The sequence below is a fragment of the Stegostoma tigrinum genome, chromosome 10, assembly GCF_030684315.1.
Source record: "Stegostoma tigrinum isolate sSteTig4 chromosome 10, sSteTig4.hap1, whole genome shotgun sequence".
Classification (NCBI taxonomy): domain Eukaryota; kingdom Metazoa; phylum Chordata; class Chondrichthyes; order Orectolobiformes; family Stegostomatidae; genus Stegostoma; species Stegostoma tigrinum.
The window spans coordinates 56,405,587-56,427,043 of NC_081363.1; the positions used below are offsets into that span (position 1 = coordinate 56,405,587).

Below are 21,457 nucleotides of genomic sequence, written 5' to 3' on the forward strand. Positions count from 1 at the left end.
GCAGTAACCACCAGATGTTAGAGAGGAGGACTTTGCAGGGTCAACAGGGCTGTTTCTGCCATTGTCTTTTCCAGTGCCTAGGTCCTGTTGGATAATCCGTCCAGTTTAATTTCTTTGAGACTATTTAGCAATTGGTACAATGGAGAAACGTGCTAGGCCGTTTCACAGGACAATTGAGAGTCAACCACATTACTGTGGTTGGAGTCTTATGTAGGCCAGACCAGGTGAAAGTGGTAGATTTCCTTCCCTGATGGACATTAGTAAACCAAATGGGTTTTTCCAATAGTCAGATTTCATGGTGATCAATAGCTTCTTAAATTTAAAAAAATTATTGAATTCAAATTCCACCACCCCCCACGGTGGGATTCGAACCCGGATTTCCAGAACATCAGCTGTGTTTCTGGATTAATAGTCTAGCAGTAATACCACTAGGTTACCCCATAACTATCACAGGTTCCATAAACAAAACGGATCAAATTGAATATCTCTTTCAGAGAACTAGCACAACAGGTTGAAGTGTTCATTTTTTGTGCCGCAAGATTCTGTTTACCAAACTGTAATTTTGTTACAATGACATTTTCACTGAACTAAATTTAAGCTTCCCATTGATACCCTCAAAATATAATGAATATTGTCAATACCAATGAAGAAAAATAACTTGCATTTGTATAGCATGTCACAGCCTATGGATCTCCCAGCTAATGAAGTACTTTTAAAACATAATGAATATTGTAATGTAGTGAGTGCAGTGGTTTTGCAGAGCCACCAACACTAAAATGATAATTACCAGATGATCTGTTCTACCGAATTTAGCTAAAGAATAAACACAGAAAGGGAGAAATTCCTTGTGATTCTTAAAAGCAATATCTTGGGATTTTTATATCCACCTTAGAAGATGGATAGGGCATGAGTTTAATATCTTCTCCAAAGAACTAAACAAAAGCTGGTGTAGCACATCCTTAATACTAGACATACAAATTCAACCTGAACCCACAACTGCCTTACTTGAAGATGAAAGTGAGCTACAGATGCCACTTACAAAGCAAATGTAGCAATCTATTCCAATGGTTATAATAAAAAAAATCATGTAATGAATATAATTCAGTTTTTACAACCTGTTCTGTTGAAGAGTTACTGGACTCGAAATGTTAACTGTTTTCTTTCCACAGATGCTGCCACACTTACTGAGCTTCTCTAGCAATTTCTGCGTTTGTTTCAGATCTCCAGCATTCATAGCTCTTGGTTTTATTTTAGATTTTCACAAACGATTTATAAGGTTCTTGCAAGACTGGAAGATTTGAGTTAAAAGGAGAGGCTGAATATTGTAATTGTACCAGCCTCCAGCACTTGCTCTGGCAGTTCATTCCATACACACCATCTTCTGTGTTAACAAGGTGCCCCTCAGATCTCTTTTTAAATCTTCCCCCTCTCACTTTAAATCTTTTGGACTCCTCTACCCTGGGGAAAAGACCATGGCTGTTCACCCTATCCATATCCCTCATGATTCTGAAAGTAATTTTTAACAACAATGCTGTCAAAGCAGCCTTTTCCAGAAGGCATGTGATTGAATAGATTGGGGCTTTTATCCCTGGAGTGTTGAAGGCTGAAGAGTGACAATTCAGAGGTTCATAAAATCATGAGGGGCATAAATAAGGTGAATATCCAACATTTTTTCCATAACATGGGAAGAGACGAAAACTTGACAGCATGGGTATATGTTGAGATCAGAAAGATTTAAAAGGGACTTCAGGGGCATTTTTTCACACAGTGTAGTGCACATATGGAACAAGTGATAGAGGTACAATTACATTTAAAAGACTTTTGGACAATACATGAATAGAAATGTTTTAGAGGCTTTGGACCAAATGCAGGCAAATGGGACTAGTTCAGTTTAGGAAACCTAGTCAGCATTGATGAGTTTGGCAGACGAACCTGCTTTCAGGCTGTATGACTCTAGCCGTAGTTCCAGTCCTCCAGTACTTTATATATGTTGCCCAGTTAAAAATTTAATGCCCATATTTAAGAGATAACACTGGGCTGGAATTAAAATTTAAATATTTGAAAGTTCATCAAAAAGTCTAACCCTGTTTTGCTAGAGTCTGGTTGGGTCCTGATTTGAATTTACATCTCGCTTTTAACATTGTTATGAACCCAACTGATAATACCGTTAGAAAAGTCAGATCCCAGTGAGAAACCTGGCTTGGTTAATCGAGTTTTATTTTTGCAATTTAGTTACCACAATGATTAGTCACCGAGGATAGTCAAAGAGTGCCAATGTATTTTCTACAAAAGAATACAAGTTTATTACTCAAAAAAAAACTGTATGTAATGACAATAAAAAAAAGCATAGACAGCAAAAGAAAGATTTAACCTGTTCCTCAGCAAAATCCTTCATAGACACGTGATCAATAAAATATCACTCCTATCTACAGTCTTCAATTTCTTACTTAACATAAGGTCATAAGACATAGGAGTGGAAGTAAGGCCATTTGGCCCATCGAGTCCACTCTGCCATTTAATCATGGCTGATGGACATTTCAACTCCACTTACCCACACTCGCCCTGTAGCCCTTAGTTCCTTGCGAGATCAAGAATTTGTGAATCTCTGCCTTGAACACATTTAACATCCCGGCCTCCATTGCGCTCCGTGGCAATGAATTCCACAGGCCCACCACACTCTGGCTGAAGAAATGTCTTCTCATTTCCATTCTAAATTGACTCCCTCTAATTCTAAGGCTGTGCCCATGGGTCCTAGTCTCCCCGCCTAACGGAATCAACTTCCCAGCGTCCACCCTTTCTAAGCCATACATTATCTTGTAAGTTTCCATTAAATCTCCCTTCAACCTTCTAAACTCTAATGAATACAATCCCAGGATCCTCAGGCCTAACACATGATGAAGGGCTACCATTCCAAGGATCATTGGTGTGAATCTCTGCTGGACATGCTTCAGTGCCAGTACGTCCTTCCTGAGGTGTGGGGCCAAAAATTGGACACAATATTCTAAACAAGGCCTAACTAGAGCTTTATAAAGTCTCAGAAGTGCATCGCTGTTTTTATATTCCAAGCCCTTCTCCTTTGGCTGCTGAAACAGCTTAAACCTTCTTTCCAATCTGATGGTTTGGAGATTTCAAACAACTCTCAGGAACCTAGAAACCTCGACAAAACTGAAAACTGCCCTTCCCCTGGTATAACTTTATCCCTTCTGAACTCAACATGCTCCTACCATCTGTTTCTGTAGTCACAAAACCGAACTTAGTAAACATTCAGCACGTAATTCCCCAGGTAACTGATCGGACTTATTCAGCTCAAGTCATATGCCTTCTGGAAAAGGTTGCTTTGACAGCATTGTTGTTAAAAATTACTTTCAGAATCATGAGGGAGATAGATAGGGTGAACAGCCAAGGTTTTTTCCCAGGGCAGGGGAGTCCAAGAGATTTAAGGTGAGAGGTGAAAGATTTAAAGAGAGGCCTAAGGGGCACCTTTTTTAATGCAGCGGGTGGTGTGTGTATGGAATGAACTGCCAGAGCAGGTGCTGGAGACAGGTACAATTGCAACATTGAATGGGTATACGAATAGGAAGGAGTTAGACGGATATGGGCCAAATGCTGCCAAATATGCTAGATTAATTTAGGATATTCAATCGGCATGGGCAAGTTGGACCAAAGGGCCCGTTTCCGTGGTGCAAAATTTCACGACTCTTAACTGTCTGCTTGTTCATGTCTGAGCGTGTTTCGGCTAGATGTTCTGATTTCCTTCCACAGTCCAAAGATGCATTAGATGGATAGGCCATGCTAAGTTTCCCTACAGTGTCCAGGAATCTGTAGGCTGGTGAGTGTTGGGTGAGGTGGGATGCTCTTTGGAGGGTCTGTGCAGTTTCAGTGGGCTAAATGGCCTTTTTCGGCTTTGTAGGGTCTCTGAACTAATCATGAACATACTGCTTCTTCATGCCAAGTATTTTCAGTTACTAAATTTTTAGAAGTTAGAGTTCCATTTTGTGAACATCTTATTTAATATATTCATCTATTTTGAAATCAAAATACAGCAGATTAACAGAACATAAAATAAAAATAAAAAGTACTTTGAAACAAATATCTATGATGAGCGGGGTGGGGAGATTTCCGTTACATTTTCCGGGTTAAGCCTTTAACTTTGCATTCGGTAAACCACCCAAATCTTAGACAGAGTGTTTGAAGATAGACGAGGCCAATTGTTTCCTGTTCAGAAGTTAATAATCCGTTTAGCGAGCAACAATTTAATTTCAGTAATGGGGCAGGGCGTATTTATTTCCAGATGCCTATGAAATACAATAGGACATTTATACGATTGACATAGTTGCCTGGGCACAAGAAACCCAAAATCAAACTCTACAATGACAAACGCACTGCCCCTCGACACACTGTCAAAAAGAAGAAAAAAGAACAATTTTTCCTGGTAGGGTGATGTAAAAATCAATAGCTATCAAAAAAGAAAGAAAACTTGGTTCAGCCGAAGTAAACATTTGAGATGGGTCTGCAATTTACATAACCACATACCAGCCAGAGCAATTCAGACAATTTTGACCCTTTCTACTTAGAAACAGACTTAACAATCAGTAAACAAAAACTAGATTAACCCCTATACAAGTGTACGCTGCCAAAACTTCGCCTGCTGCCTATAGGGTGACTAAAAATTATCTCTAGAGTTGCTGCAGCGTGAGACTGACCTATGACAACCCTCAGATGCTTCAATCTGGTCAGAACATCCTTCTTCGGATCCAGGACTTTCTGTGTGGATTTTCTCACATCTCCGTGAGGCTTTTTAGAAAACATTCCGCTCCTTGGATTAAGCAGCAGACACCCCTCCCTCCCACCTTCCCAACGCTTATTTTTTTAAGATGTTGAGAAATAAATAAAAAGGTCGCGGCCTAAAAACAATCAAACTTGTCCAAGATGCCGACCCCATGAACGCAGCAGCTGGGTGAACACAGCCCAGTGATCAACCGTCAGTCGAAAACATGGCGGCTCTCAGCAGGACAAACAATCGGCACGCTCAATCAAAACCAGAGTACTTTCAAAACACTGAAATGACAAATAATTCACGCCAGGTCTCACGCTGCGGCCTTGCAATCAAAGTAAATTTCATATCAAATCGCTACCGCCCAAGTACGAACTAATTATTCTGAAAACGTTCCGTCGTCCAAACACTTTTCTCTTGACTGCTCCGACGATGTTTAGTCATGTCTGTTTTCCCGCTGCCACCGTAGGAATGTACGCTGCAGAGGCTGCCGGGAATTGTGGTTTTACTTGTGGAGAAGTACGCAACCCATTAAGAGTTCTTATACTACAACTCCCAGGGTACACGGAAAGACCCAGCTACCGGCAGAGGTTGTTTTGCGCGCTTCCATTCGATCCCCCTTAGGCCCAGCCCTCTGCCTCGCCGATTGGTGTCACTGCTGGTTACGACACAAAGCATTTCCACTCCGGTCTTGCGAATGGCCAATGAAGCTGTCAGTTAGCTCAGGCAACTGCTTGTCTCCTTCCCGTACTCCCCACCTGGGTTGAAAATGTGATGTTGGGGTGAAGTAAACGTTCGGTTTAATTAATGTAGACGTCGGGTTTGAGATTTGACTTTTTTTTAAAGAAAGGGTCAATATGCCGGTCCATTCTAGGGATAAGAAAGAGAACAGTCACGAAGACATGGATGTTGACTTCCCAGAGAATGAGGGCAGCAGCTCAGATGATGAGGACACAGAGAGTTCCTCGGTCTCCGAAGATGGGGACAGCTCAGGTGGGTAAAGGCCGGAATTCCTCACCATTTCGACCTGGCAGGCCTCAAGCAACCTGTTCATACGCATTGCAGCCCGTTTGTTGCGGTTGGCCGATTTCAGGTTACTGCTTAAATATTGAGTCACGTTTATTTGGAAAACACATAATTTTACCCTCACCCATGTTCCCCTTCCATAACTTCCTCGCCCCTTTCGTGTCTCGTCCCTTACCTGCGCGACCCACCCTCCGGCTTCTACGACACTCCGTTCCTGCCTAAGTCATGCCCCCCCGCCCGTTGTTTTGCCGCCTCCTTGTGTTGCTGCGCCCCACCTGCTTCTGCCTTTACCTGCCATCCGCCACGACCCCGCCCCACCCATAGCTATTCCCCCTACCTGTGTGAGCCTGCTCCTGCCCACCCCGGAGTTGCATGTGTGACACCCTCCCTCTTTTAAGTCCCCAGTTCACGCGACATGTATTTTTAGATTTCAGGGAGTGTTTTGAGTCTTTGGTCGTGTCTCAATACTTAGGTTTATGACTGCACTAAAGCAAAACTGCTAAATGACAATGCCAACTTAATGTGCATTTATTCAATTTTGACTAATCTGTTTTCAAATTTAATATTGTTTCTACATTCTGTCCGTGAACTAAACAATAAATTGATGGTTGTGTTTCACAAAGCAAGTGTACACTCCTATTATCAAACTTAGCTACTTAGCATCTTTAATTTCATCATGTTAATAAGCATGTTTAATATTATTAAATTCCTAAGGCATTTCACAGTAGCGTCAGTACAAAAAGTATGATACTGAATCGCAAAAGGAGATATTGAATTATATGACCAAAGCCTTGTGATGGAGGTAGATTCTCTGCTTTTATGCCTCCTAATGTCACTTTCCTCCTTTTGAGCAATCTTTAAAGAGATTTAGGAGGCTAGAAAGTGTACTGAGGGAATTCCAGAGTTTGGGGCCTAGACAGTTGAAGGCACAACATTTAATGGTGCAACTGTTGGAATTTGGGATTTGCACAATTCACCAGAATTCGAGAAGTGTAGCTATTTTTGAAGGTTGTACGGTTATAGGAGTTTAGAGACGGGAGGGGGCCAAATCATGGAGGAATTTGGAAACAATGAGAAAATTCTAACGTGAAGACATTGCTTAATGTGGAGCTTTAAAGTGATGTACATTTGGGCAATATGTACTTCGAGTTTGTTAAATTTTTAACTGTCAATTTTTGCATTTTTTTGAGATATATCTGTAATGGAATTTAAAAACTGTCCACCTTGGCTCTCAAAGTTCACCTAAACCTTTCCAAAACTGAGTGCAGACCACTCGCTTATAAAATTTTTATTTTGGAGTGCAGTTATCAATATTGCCATTATTATTAATCGCCACCAAGTGTTGGAATTGCACTATCCTCATGTATTTTGCCTTAAAGTTATCACAGAAATAGGCATCCCAGGAGAAAAAGCTAATATTTAACCTCCAGACCAGCTAATTTTCCTCTTTTACTGTTACTGAGAAAATGATAATGGTTTTCAGAAATGGACGATGAAGACTGTGAAAGGAGGCGAACAGAGTGTCTAGATGAGATGTCCAATTTGGAGAAACAGTTTACAGATTTAAAAGAACAGTAAGTCTGACTATAATTTTCTCTTTGCTGCAACTTAGTTTACAACATTACAAACTTTAGTGCGATTTTGATTTCATACTGTACTGTTGAACATTTAGATTCTATGGACCTTCTGTTTGTAGACAGAGTACAGCTTGGAAACAGATCTTCAGTCCAACTCATCCATGCTGACTGGAAATCCCAAACTCATCCAGTCCCATTTGCCAGCAATTGGCCCATATGCCTCCAAACCCTTTGTATTCATATACCCATCCAGATGACTTTTAAATGTTGTACCAGCCTCCAGCACTTTCTGTGGCAGTTCATTCCGTGTACACACCATCCTCTGTGTGTAAATAGTTGTCTCTTAGCTCTCTTTTAAATCTTTCCTCTCGTACCTTAAATCTATATTCTCTAGTTTTGGCCTCCCCTACCCTGGAAAAGTGACTTTAGCTATTCACCCTGTCTGTGCCCCTCCTGATTTTATAAGGTCAACCCCATCAACGTCTGAAGCTCCAGGGAAAATAGCCTCAACCTATTCAGCCTCTCTCTTTAGCTCAAACCCACTAACCACAGCAACATCATTGCAAATCTTTTCAATCCTATGTTCCTAAAGAAAAAGCCATGAAAATCGCAACCACCTTTGCGTCCCCCCCCCCCCGACTTGTTTCACCATTATTCTATTAAATAAATAACATTCCATAGGAATGGTACCTTTTTATAAAGGATTCATATGTGAACAAAATTTGTATCCTCTGTGGAATACTATATGACTTTAGTTGATATTGAATGGTGTGAAATCTGAACTATTAGAAACCCCATGTCAGTCTCATATAATGAGTGTGAAAAGCAGGATACTGCATGTGCATGTTGGAAGTCTGAAACAAAATCAGAAAATGTTGAAAACACCCACTAAGTTATGGGAATATCTTGGAGACTGAGTCAATGCTTCAGGCCTTACTAACCTGAACAACATTAAATGATTGCATTTAATGTGGGTTGCTAGTTTAAATGTTTTGTAGATGTTTCATATCAAAATTTGACAGCAAAAGTAGTAAGTAAGTAACTTGCCACATGCTTAGTTAAAGTCTGCTTCATTGCCACAATTGAAAGTCAGCTGTCATATTGCCAAAAAAACATGCTTAACTATTGTAGCATGGAAGTATCTGAATACACATCTTCACAACTTTGTTACCTTGTTTTAAACCTTCTTAACTGCTCCACAGAAATAGTCAGGTAATAGTCATTTTATGACATTTTTCTACAATTTAAACATTCAGAAGTTATGATTAATGAATTGTAGTGGATGTATTTAGTATGCTCCATGATGCCAAGCCCGGGACTTCAGACAGCATTTTGAGTTGCATCATTCAGTTCTATTTTGCTGTAACATTCCTGATGTAATGATGCCAGACTGCTATTTAATGCTGGTACTTCTTTACATTTCACGCTCAGGCCAATGTAGCATTGTGTGACCCAATTAGCTCCGTTTAGTGTGTGGAGAAGCATCTCCTCACATTCTAAGCAACAGCAACGTTCTTAAAGCTGCACAGTTTTTGCGTGTGTGAAGCCTATTGATAATAGCAGTATCCACACGTGGACGTAAACTTGTTTTTCATAGAATTTCTACAGTGCAGGAAGAGGCCATTCGGTCCATCAAGTCTACACTGACCCTCCAACAAGCACCCCGCTCAGACACCCGCTCTATCCCCATTACCCTGCATTTACCGTGGCTAATCCATCTAGCCTGCACATCTTTGGGTGCTGTGGGGAAATTTAGCATGCCTAATCACCTAACCTGCACATCTTTGGACTGTGGGAGGAAACTCGAGCACCTGGCAGAAACCCATGTTAACTCAGGGAGGACATGCAAACTCCGTAGTCACCCATTTCTGTGATTTGAGCTCAGTCCTGGGACTGTGAGGTAGCAGTGGTAGCCACTATTGCCACCCACGAGTTTTCCTGCAATTCAATAACCAGCACCCTCCTACTCACACTCCTTCTGAAGGAAGGATGAAGCAGTATGCACTAGAAGTTGAGATAACAAGGTATAGAGCTGGATGAACACAGCAAGCTTTCCTGATCCTCTGATGCTACTTGGCCTGCTGTGTTCATCCAGCTCTGTACCTTGTTATTACTGATTATCCAGCATCTGCAGTTCCTACTATCTCTGCACATAGAAGTTGTTGTGAAGATAAGGGATGGAAGCAGTAAATGATGAGTAGTAGATGAAGATGAGTAGATGATGAAGCAGTACTGAGTGTGAGGGAAGTCGAAAGAATTAATAAATGTCTATATTTTAAAGTTTACAGGTAGTTCTCCTATAACACGATAGTTGCAGTGTTCAGTGACCTTAAGCTATTGAAAATCGGGCTACAGGGAAATAGCTATAGAAAATTGCTGCAACTGTTCGCATTATTCAAACAGTGTCCACTATTTAGCAATCACATTACAGCTTATTTGCCTTAATGAAACACACATTATAGCAGAACTACCTGTACTTCAAAATTATTTCCTTTAGAGAGATTGCAGCTTGGTGTATATAGCATTTAAATTTACAGGGCACAATGTTTCCTTTTTTGGAAAGGCCCTATAAAATCTTGCTATTGTGATTTAATTTTCTTGCGATGGGAAAAGATGATTACCTTTACATTAAAATTGCACTTTCAGGCATGCACTTAAGGTTAAGCACACAATTACTGTATCTATCTGAGAAAACTGAGATCTATCCTTTGTACTCTTGTGATGGATAACATGACCACATCTGTTCCAATTCTTTGTCTAGCTACTGACTGCAATCTTCCCCTTGGCAACTGCCTGTGACTAAACCTGATTGTTCTTTACTTTGGTGTCAGTTTGTAGTTCTGTCTTTATGCTCATTGTATCACAGAGACAACCTATTTCTACCTTTTTATATCAATTCTCAACTTTGCCTCTGCCTCGAATAAAGGTAGACAGGTGAAGTAGCAGTGGATGATTATTGTGGAGATAATGATCATAACACAGTTACTTTGAGCATCATTATGGGAAGGCATCATGAAGGGAGCAAGCATAAAAGTTCTAAATTAGAGGAAGATAAACTCTACAAAACTAAGAGATGATCTGCTAAAGTAGACTGATTTATAGCTACTTGAAGACAAGTTAGTGGGAGGCATTCAGAAGTGAGATTCTCTGGACATGGTGTGGATATGTCCTTACAAAGTAAAGGGATGGTTCTGCCAAATTTTGAAGTCCCCTGGTTATCCAGAGGCAAAGTCAGAAATCACATGACACCAGGTTACAGTCCAACAGGTTTATTTGAAAACACAAGCTTTTGGAGCCTGCCTCCTCCAAGTGTTAGTGCGAAAGGTTACATTACATACAGAATATATTAAGTAAAAGATCAAAACGTTACACCACTGATAAGGATGTACTAAACAAACCTAAGGTGCTGTTAAATCTTTAATCAGTTAGGAGGTTCTAACTGATTAATTTGTTCACGTAAATCCCCAAATTCCTTTCCAGTCACTGTCCTGACAGAACTAAAGGTTTTATCAGTGTAAAGAAGAGTTGACATTTTGGGCCAGAAAATGCATGTTAGGTGTGAGACCCTTGTTTAGAATCTTTGTGTTTTGGTTTGGAGTCAGACTGGTTTCATTTCTAAAGTAGGAATTTTTAAAATTATAACATGCACAGTGGCACTGTGGTTAGCACTGCTACCTCACAGCAGCAGGGACCTGGGTTCAATTCCACCCTCAGGCGACTGTCAGTGTGGAGTTTGCATATTCTCCCAATGTCTGTGTGGGTTTCCGCCGGGTGCTCCGGTTTCCTCCCACAGTCCAAAGATGTGCAGGTTAGGTGGATTGGCCATGCTAAATTGCCCGTAGTTTTCAGGAATGTGTAGACTAAGGGGATAGGTCTAGGTGGGATGCTCTTTGTATCAATGTGGACTAGTTGGGCCAAAGGGCCTGATGCCATTGGTAGAAGGTAAAGCAGTCAACAAATATAATACTAATGAGGAATAAAGCCACTTACTGTCTCATGGCACAGAATGTTGAGTTGGACTTTTCAGCGGACAGATTCTTGATCAAACTGAAGCAGCATGCTTTAAAAAAAAACTGCTTCATTTCTTGGCAATGTCATTCAACAAACTGTGATGTTTTGAGGAATGTAATGGAGGCTTTTATTTTGAAATTGTGCGCAAATAATTTTTTTTCTTTCTGGAGTCATGGATATGTTCAACAAATAGACAGAAAGCCATCTCTTTTATTGTATAAACTTCAGTTATACCTGCAGTCCACAAAGTTTTCTGTATCGCTTCCATGGAATAATTTATGCTGTATGTAATATTTATACACAAGTAGGTAACTTCTCAATAAAATCTATATACAACTAATTCACTATCTTCCCCCCTTAAAGGTCAGATTATACGGCCCTTACAATCTTCCTTGAGTAGGATGTGGTTATTCAAAGCCTCATTTCTATGTCCAGTCCCATTCACTTTTCACCCTTGTGCTTGCTCACCTGTATTGGTCTCCAGTCAAATACCGGTATTTTTGCACAAAAATCTTTCTTTGGTTCTTGCAGATTTTCTTTTAATGTATGGCAAGTTTTTAATACTTTCTTATATTTACATTCTGCCACTGTTATCGTTGCTTTTAAATCTGCAAATCCTCAAACATTAGAGAACCACCACTTTGGAAATTTGACAGTTATCCTTCCAAAGTTTTTCTTGGCTTCCTCTCTTGCTTCCTCACGTGCTTTTGCAGTTTGTGTGAAGGATTTCATGTTTTTCAAGCTCCTACATGAAATTCAAGACAGATCCTCATCACTAACTGACTATTTCTAAGTGAGTCTCTAGTCTTACTTTGAGTTCTTTGTACATTTTTCAGACTGTAAAAGTAGAAGCATCCAGGTACCTTAAAACTCCAGCTTTGTCTTAGAAACAGAAACATTTGCTATGAAATAGTCTCACCAAAAGTGCAGAATTTGGGTTTTTTTTTGTGGTGCAACTTGGATTAAATTCTTGTACAATACTTGGAAGATTACACAGCCCCCTTGAAAAAGTCGTATTCTCAAGATGTAGAGCATATCCAACTTACAGGAAAACACGTAGCACTTCAGTCATTTGATAAAATTTTGCAATTTTAACAACTTATTTAAACAGTTTAAGTGACACTTGATGCAGGACTTGATGAACACAATAGTGAAGCATGGCTTAAAGCTGTGAAAATCATGTTTTAAGATAAAGTTAGAGAATATTTCTTAACCCTGTAGTCTGGCAGTTTCCCATCCTTCATGATCTCTGTGATCTTTTCCATGGGGATGTATTTTTGAGTCAAATGAAAATATGATTACACAGCTCAGAGATAGCAAGAACTGCAGCTGCTGGAATCGGAGACAATGCCGTGTGGAGCTGGAGGAACACAGCAGGCCAGGCAGCATCAAAGGGGCAGTAAAGTTAACGTTTCAGGTCGGGACCCTCCTTCAGAAATAGGGGAGGGTGAAGGGAGCTGGCAAATAAATAGAGAAGGGATGGGGCTGGGAAAGGTAGGTGGGATGGTGATAGATGAATGTGGGTACGCCACTGTCTTGCACCTAAACAGCTTTCTGGAGCTGGCTGCTCAGATTCTAATGTAGAATGTTAAACATTCAACTTGCAGCATGGAAGAAATACCATAAAACTATTGCTACTGGTAGAAATCTACCCCTACATGAGAGTACCTACAGCAAGAAAATTGTAACAAATTGTGAGAGAAGGCAGTTGAATCCCGGAGATTAGAGTCATTTATGGTATTGCGAAATGTTATTTGGGAGGAAGGTAGTGATAGTGTAATAGGAAAATGCAGTTTAATGAGCCTTCTTTATATATGAAAAGTAGGATTTATTTTGATTGAAGTATGTGCTGTCCCGGTGGACCCATCTCATTTACTTCATCCTCATTGAGTTAGATATGGAAATGTATATTGAGATACTTCTGACATTTAAATGAGTGAAAATTTCACAGGTTTCCAACAAAATTCTACATGTAACACAACTGTAAATATGGAGATCTGAAACAAAACAAAATGCTGGAGAAAATCATTGGGACTGGCAGCATTGTAGAGACAAAAATGAAGTTAATGAGTCAATTACCCTCCATCAGAACCAAAATGCTGTAAGTCTATCTATTTTCTGATTATGCCAGCTGGTGGAATTTATCTAATTGCTTAGAGCAAGAAGAATATCAGATCTATATAATAAGTTCTCCAGGCCCTATCAATGAGTTAGATTGGGAAATTAATAAAAAAAAATTATTACTGAAGAAAAGCTGAAAACTGGGAAAACTTTAAAACAGTTCTGAAGAAGAGTCCTTATCAGATTTGAAACATTAATTCTGTTTCTGTCTTTGCAGATTCTACCAGGCGTGCTGAGCTTCTCCAGTATTTCTGTTTTTATTTTGGGTTTCCAGCATCTGTGTATTTTATTTTTACTTGGTTACTGAAGTAATATTTGAATTAGGTATTTCAATTCCTACATTTGTTTGTTCCTTTTGTTGAGGTGTTTAATTACTTGTGATAACTTTCCATCTGTTGCCATCTTAACACGTAGAGTCGTCATATGATAAATAATGACAGCAAGGTGTGGTTACTGCATATATTACCATAATTGCTGATTATGGAGCCTTTCGGTTTTCCTAGCAAATTGTGTCTTTGGATAATTTAGAAAAATAATCAGTAATAATGCACTCATTGTGTTTTTTTTATGTTCAATGTTCTTTATCTGAAGCAAAGTAAAAGGCACATAGTACAGAAATTCCAAGTTGTGAATCATGAATAAAACATCTGGCTGCAAATGTAAATCTTATCCACATATGAAGTATAACAAAAAGTACAACTACCATTGACAACACTCATTTAATTACAATCTATGTAAATTAGATGTGTCTGCCAGTCTTGGATTATATTTGATTTGTCTGAAATCATTTCTAGGTGAATCACTTTACCAAATAGCCTTTTTTTTTCAGGTTATATAGGGAAAGATTAAGTCAAGTGGAAGCAAAACTTGAGGAAGTTATAGCAGGAAAGGCTCCTGAATATTTGGAACCGTTAGCAGCTCTACAAGAGAATATGCAAATTCGAACAAAGGTTGCAGGTAAAAATTAAATTTTAAAATTTCCTTTTTTAAATGCATACTTTCATGTGCAATCCTTACAAGTCTAAAGAGGTCTATGTTATCATTGTTTTCTAAACCTAACTTGATGTAACATTTAACAGCAACAATGTAGCTGTCAAATTAATTACGAGAAGGCAGATCCACTTGATCCATTGGGGATCTGAATACAAGCATTGCTTTAGTCGTGACAACATATGGATAAAAATCAAATCATTAACTCTCCATTTAAATGGGTGCTTTTCTGGTTACAGGTATTTATAGAGAACTCTGTTTGAAGACGGTCAAGAATCAATATGAGTGTGAAGTCCAGGCAGCATTCCAACACTGGGAGGTGAGAAGTGTTAACTTTACAATGGTTGCTCCTATTGCTGTAGCTATAACACGTAGTTCAGTAAGGATCGTGGTCAGTAGGATATTCCCTCACATTGGTTCTCTTACCACCTGCAAAAATCTCCTCCAATTAAGTGGCCATACTAGTAACCCCTTTTGAAAAAATTGACATTGAATATCCAAGGTATATGCTGTGTCTATGCTATCTTCCTCCAAGTGGTGCTTAACATGGAGGATTACTGCTTCATTTGATGGAGAGCATTGGTAATCAACTGCTGCTATTATCCATATTAGATCTGGATTGGATTCAGTCTCAATGCTGAGCATTTTTCCTTGACAGTGTTAAGCTGTTTTCACAATATGTGTGAATGTGTCCTGCCAGTGTAGCGGGAATCTGAGCAATAGCTGATGGCTATGGTCCTATAAATGGGATTGTTAATTTTTATGAATTAATGTATGCGATAGCACTTCCCATAGATATTTTTGAGGAGTTTTGTGATTGATCTGTGCTGAGAGTGCCTTCTTTATGTCCTAATTTGAAGCCTGGGTGCACTACCCTCTTATGTTTCATTCGTTTGGAACTTCCCCCATTTGGAAGTAAGGACTTCCCTCGGTGTTATGTGTACCTACCACTGTGCTGAATAGGATAGATAAAGAAACATCTAGCAGCTCAGAACTAGGAATCTGAGATATTCTGCAGTCCAGCAGCAGCAGGTGCATTACATACTACCCACAACTTGCAACTTCTGTAACTTGGCATATTCTCTGTCTTCCATGGGTTCACTGATTGTAGAAGCACATGTTGGGATCGGCACCAGACATGGAATGCTGACTTGATGAAGCTACACACTGGACTAGACATACGCAGTGTCATGGAAGCGACATGATATGGTCAGAACCTGGCCATCACATGTCATGATCAGGTCAAAACTCTGCAGATCGCCACATTCAATATCCAATCATTGTGGATAGTTCAGTAGTGAACTGGAAAAGATGTGTCCTTGTGATGCTGGAGTTCAGTATGATGGTGCAAAAGATAAGGTTGAAATGTTTGTTACCATTCTCAGTCAGTATTATTAATCAGATAATCCCTCAGTCTCCTCATGCAGGTGCCATTCTTCAGCTAATTTCCTTCGCCCTACGTGACATCAAGAAATGACTAAGTGCACTGCATACCGTAAAAGCTACAAGCTGTACAGTATCTATACTATTGTGCAAAACCTGTCTCCAGGACTAACTCTTAATCCTCAGCTAAACTTTTTTAGCAGAACTACAAAAATGATGTTTTTCTGATTAATGTGAAAAATTGTGATAGTACGATATGTCCACAAAAAGCAAGGCACCATTGAGCCTACTCCCTTTGCAAAGTGATGGAAGAAGTAGGCAACGGTGTTATCAAGGGGTACTTCCTCACTCATCCTTATTTTTGGTTCTGGGAAAAACCTGGCAGCAGATCTCATGTACAGCTTTACTCCTAACACACATTAACAGATTTTTGAGGTGGGATGACAGTAATTGCTCTTTACGTCAAGGCAACATTTAACTGAACGCAAGAGCCTAATAAGCCTGAAATAAGTAGGATTTAATGGAAAAACTCTGGAGTCATATCTGAATGGTTATGATTGTTGGTGTGCAATCATCTTGGTTTAGAATACTGCAATTCTAACTGTTTGAGTGCCCGATTATAATCAACTGCTTCATCAAAGATCTTCCTATGTTCGTAGCATCAGAAATGAAGCTTTTTCCTAATTGAACAGTGTTTAGCTCAGTTAATGAAGCAGTCTAAACCCCAGGCAGGAAGACCTGGACAGCCTCCTAGATTGGGATGTAAGTGACAAGTATCATTCAGGCTACACCAGTGTCAGAAAATCGCAGCATTTGGAGAGCTTAACCACCTTCCCTTGATAGTCAATGCCATTGCCATCACAGAGTACCCTCCCATTAATCTCCAAAGGAGGAGCATTTCCCAGAAAGTAAGCTGCAGCCCCAAAAATGCTGTGGTTATTAGAACAGACCAGAGGGATAATTAGTGTGACTGCATAAAACCTGGCTACCATCTAAAATGCACTTCAGGAATGTGATTCAGTGCTTTTCACTTGCTTATATGCTTGCAACTCCAAAGTCACTCAAATGACTTTATACTGTCTAAAACAAAGTAGTCCATTTAATGGGCAAAACATCCATTGGCTTAGGTCCAACCTCCTCCACTATTATGATACCATGGTTGCATTGTGTACCACCTAAAAGATGCATTGCACTGTCATACCAAGACTACTTTGGGAGCATTTGTTTAGCTTTTGATTTCCACCATTTAGAAGGCGAGGGAAGCAAATGGCGTGAGAATGCCATGACCACCAGGCCAGATGCCATCTTGGACACTTATTACTCTATCTTTATTATTGTCTGCAACTAGCAACATCATGAAACATTGCCATAACACCCAATGCCGTAGTTCTAGTAGAAGGACTATCACCATCTCGATGACAGCTGTAGATCAGCAGTAACTGCCAGCCTAGCTAGTGGTGATAACTTCCCAAGATTAACAACATTTTTAAAAACGGGTTATGTATATAGAGTAACTTCAAATAGTTAACCTTTATTCTGCTGCTTACTAGAGTGAAAAGCTCCTTCTGTATGATACTGTACAAAGTGAACTGGAGGAGAGAATTCGGCGCCTTGAAGAAGACCGGCACAGCATTGACATTACTTCAGGTATGCAAGCTATTCAGTTCGCATGAGGAATATATAATGTTTTGCAGATTAGCACTGCATAACAATTAAAAATAGTTTAAAATTCTTTAAAATAAGCAAAAGAAACCAGAAGTCTGTAACTGATTGCAATAATGTGTGTTTGCTTCTTGTCAACCAATAAATGTGTATAAAATGACTGAAACTACTAGCAATTGGTATAAAAATGACTAAACATTTTCATGCTTAAAGATGCTGCCTAAATACCTAGATTAATACATTATAATCTATATCTTTCAGAGCTCTGGAATGATGAATTACAATCCAGAAAAAATAAGAGGAAAGATCCATTTAGTCCAGACAAAAAGAAAAAGCCAGTGGTTGTCTCTGATATCCTTTTTTTTGAACTACATCATTGCTCAAGCACAAAAGCAAAGTTGCTGGAAAAACTCAGCAGGTGTGGCAGCATCTGTGGAGGAGAAAACAGAATTAATGTTTTGGGTCTGGTGACCCTTCCTGAGAACTTTGCTCAAGCACTTGTTTTGTTGTAAAGTCAGCTAGTAAAAATCTCCAATTGGCTTTTATCCCTACTGGGAAATCTAATAATATTGCAGAGGTTTTATTGAAATTAATACCAGAAGTAGTTAGTATTTTAATGTATAATTTAAGACTTTTTTCTGGTATAGAAAAAAGATACTCATAGTTTGTTAATGTTTTTAAAAAATGATCTTTCTGCATAATGTTAACTTGAAAATGATTAGATAAAACGAGCCTTATTTTAAACATCCCGTGGCTTTGTTTTCAGCAAGTATATCATATTTTCAGATTGTACAGAAGTTTAATTTTCAGAATCTGGGAATTTCCTTAACCAGCAAACGTCCTTATGTAGTTTACATGTTACAAGACCTTGATATACTGGAAGACTGGACAACCATTAGAAAAGTATGTTTATTCATACCATGTGTCCCTGATTTATAGATCTATTTTGTAATTTGAAAGTACCAGCCTGTATGTCTGATTATTATTGCACGTAAACAGCACAACTCTGCATTTCTTCTTAAACTGTTTCTTTGAGAAACCTATCACTTTTTTTCCTCTTTTATTTATAGCTTTTCTCAACCAAAACCATGTTAATGTCATTGTAACAGATTGTAGTTGGCAGTGTTTTGTGCAGAAAGATTTTGGAACTATTGAATTTCAAATATAGTGAGCTACATGAGAGTGTTCAAAGTCTAAGTTGAAATACCATGTTTAAATATATAGCACGAAAGTGTTCAAAACACATCTGACGCTCATTGAAATTTATGGTTTTTTTCCCATAGAAAGTTAAGCTAGTACTTCACACAACTGCATGTTTCGAAGTAGTTATTAGTGTGCAGGATGGCTGAACATTTTATGGATATGTTTTCAAACTAATTTGAGCTAGTTTCTTGGAATAATATTTGAAATTTTCTTTATCATGTATAGAGCAACTGTAGTGTGTGATTTATATCTTGTCAGTAGAATTATGGGAGAAGGTTTCAAATGACCTGTTACATTATCGTAACAATCATCGTAACAAACATTAACAATTTTTAAATTAATTACTTAAATGTGTTATAATTAAAATTTCAGCCTACTGATTTCACCTTCATTATGCCATCATAACTGAAACATTTAACTCCCAAAAATGAAGTATTTTTGATTTAAGTTTTAAATTAGATTTTGTTTAACTTTTTTGTGTACTTTTGCAAGAGCTAAAATCTATCTTCCTGTCACAAGAATATTAACATTTATTGCCCAGTTGTTGCTGAATCAGTTCTTAGTGTTAGATAAAACAGAAATTTGGAAAAACTTAGCAGATCTGGCAGCATCTGTGGCGAGCAAGATAGATTGGGAGGTGGGGGTGCTAGGTGTGGGAATGTGACAAATAGTTGGAAACTGTGTGCCCAGAGAGGGAGAAGGGAAAATAAAGGAAATGCAGCAATACGGATTGCTGATAGTAGGCTGGGAAGGAAATGAATGTTGAATAGGTTCTAATGTAAAGTCTGAATAGTTAACAATGGTTTGGCTGTCCTGGGAACAATCTGGCCAGAAGAGGACCTGGGGTTATGGGGTGAGTAACAAACATGGAGGGAAGTATTCACACACTGAAATTGTTAGCCTAGTTGACTCCTTAGGGCTGTAGGCTTCCTAGGCAGAAGATGGAATAATGGATGCATAAAGGTAGTGAGGTTCTAAAAAAGAATCTTTTATTGATGAACACAAAGCATAAGAAGGAAATCAGAAAAGTAAAGATAGTATATGAGATAGCATTGGCAGATATGTTTAAGGATATTCCAAGGAGGTTCTCCAAGTACATTAAGAGGGTAACTAGACAGAGTAGGGCCCCTTAAGGATCAAAGAGATCATCTCTGTGTTGGACCCCAAGAGAAAGGAGAGGTATTAAATGAATATTGTCAATTTTAACTGTGGAGAAAGAAATGGAAGCTAGAGAACTCTGAAATAAATATTTATTTTTGAAAACACTTCCCACTATGGAAGAGGAAGTTCTGGAGGTCTTAGAATATAAACTTGGATAAATCTCCAGGACCTCATTTAATGTACCCCAGACTGTTGTGGGAATTAAGGAAGGAAATTACGGTGCCCCTTGCAGAAATATTTGCGTCATCTATAGCTACTGTTCAAGTGCTGGATGACTGGAGGGTGGCTAATGTTGTGCCTTTATTTAAGAAGGGTTGTAAGGAGAAACCAGGGAACTGTAGACCTGGTGAGTCTGACCTTGTATGTGGATAGATTGAAAAATATAGAATTAGGGATAGTCAGCATGACTTTGGTGCGAGGGAAAATTGTCTGATGAACCTGGTTGAGTTGTTGAGAAAGTTACTGTTGATGAGGGCAAAGCAGTAGAAATTGTTTACTTGAATTTTAGTCAAGATTCCACGTGGTAGACTAATTAGTAAAGGTAGTTTACGTGGCTTTCAGGGCAAGCTTGCCAATTGGATACATAACTGGCTTAATGGCAGGAGGCACAGAGTTATGGTAGAAGGTTACTGTTTGAGCTTGCTGTCTGACCAGCGGTGTTCCACAGGGATTGGTTCTGGGCTATCTTTTGTCATTTATATGAATGATTTGGATGAGAATATAAAAGGCATGGTTAGTAAGTTTGCAGACGACACCAAAATTAGTGGCATTGCGGACAGTGATGAATGTTTTCTAAGATTACAAAGGGATCTTGATCAAAAGGGTCAATGGACTGAAAAATGGCGGATGGAGTTCAGTTTGGATAAATGTGAGGAATTGCATTTTGGTGCCACAAACAAGGCAAGGGCTGATACAATTAATGGTAGGTCCCTCTGTTCTACAAAGGCCCTAAGGGTTCATCTACATGATTCTTTGAAGTTTGTCTTATATAGACAGACAGGAGGCTGGAAGAATATAGCAAACCAGGCAGCATCTGAAGGAAAAGATCAGTCAACATTTGGGTATTACCCTTCTTCAGGGCAAAATGTGGAGGTAGAGGGAGCTACAGATAGAGACGGGTGGTGGAAGTGGAATGGTGGTGACAGGTGGGTACTGGTAGTAGGTACAACCTGTTTGGTTGATAGGAGGGATGATTCTGGTTGGTGGCTGGAAGGGAGAGTCAGAAGGTGGAGTAGAAGAGAGGTGGTGGGGCTGAAACGGGAGCCGGGAGACAGGTGGGAAGATTATTTGGAATTGAAGTCAGTGTTGAGTTCCCTGGGCTGTGGGGTGCCCAGGGGGAAGATAAGTTGTCGTTCTTCAAATTTGCATTCTGCAACACTGGATGGAGGCTGAGGATGGTCATGTTGAAGGGTGAGTAGGGTGGGAAGTTGAAGGTGACTGGGAGATTAGTTTGGCTGTTACGGGCCAGGTGAAGATGCTCAGCAAAACAATCACCTAGCCTGCTTTTCTTCTCACCATCGTATAGAAGACTACATTGGGAGCATCAGAG

General features: G+C 39.4%; 2 protein-coding genes across 10 annotated transcripts in view; one reads left to right on the forward strand and one right to left on the reverse strand.

Moving 5' to 3' along the window:
* Positions 1 to 5,708, reverse strand: part of ralgapa1 (Ral GTPase activating protein catalytic subunit alpha 1) — a 324,614-nt gene extending 318,906 nt beyond the window's left edge. For 2 of the 9 annotated variants that reach the window (XM_048537672.2, XM_048537669.2), the window contains exon 1: positions 4,704 to 5,701. In XM_048537672.2, the coding sequence (XP_048393629.1) occupies positions 4,704 to 4,809 (106 nt within the window). In that variant the 5' untranslated portion in view covers positions 4,810 to 5,701. Of the gene's footprint in view, positions 1 to 4,703 lie in introns of all 9 variants that reach the window. The other 7 variants (XM_048537673.2, XM_048537676.2, XM_048537681.2 and 4 more) reach the window with 6 other exon arrangements.
* Positions 5,436 to 21,457, forward strand: part of brms1la (BRMS1 like transcriptional repressor a) — a 28,643-nt gene continuing 12,621 nt past the window's right edge. Inside the window, exons 1-7 of the mRNA XM_048537683.2 lie at positions 5,436 to 5,767; positions 7,284 to 7,374; positions 14,339 to 14,466; positions 14,739 to 14,818; positions 17,433 to 17,529; positions 17,806 to 17,895; positions 18,383 to 18,447. Of these exons, the coding sequence (XP_048393640.1) occupies positions 5,632 to 5,767; positions 7,284 to 7,374; positions 14,339 to 14,466; positions 14,739 to 14,818; positions 17,433 to 17,529; positions 17,806 to 17,895; positions 18,383 to 18,447 (687 nt within the window). The 5' untranslated portion in view covers positions 5,436 to 5,631. The remainder of the gene's footprint in view (positions 5,768 to 7,283; positions 7,375 to 14,338; positions 14,467 to 14,738; positions 14,819 to 17,432; positions 17,530 to 17,805; positions 17,896 to 18,382; positions 18,448 to 21,457) is intronic.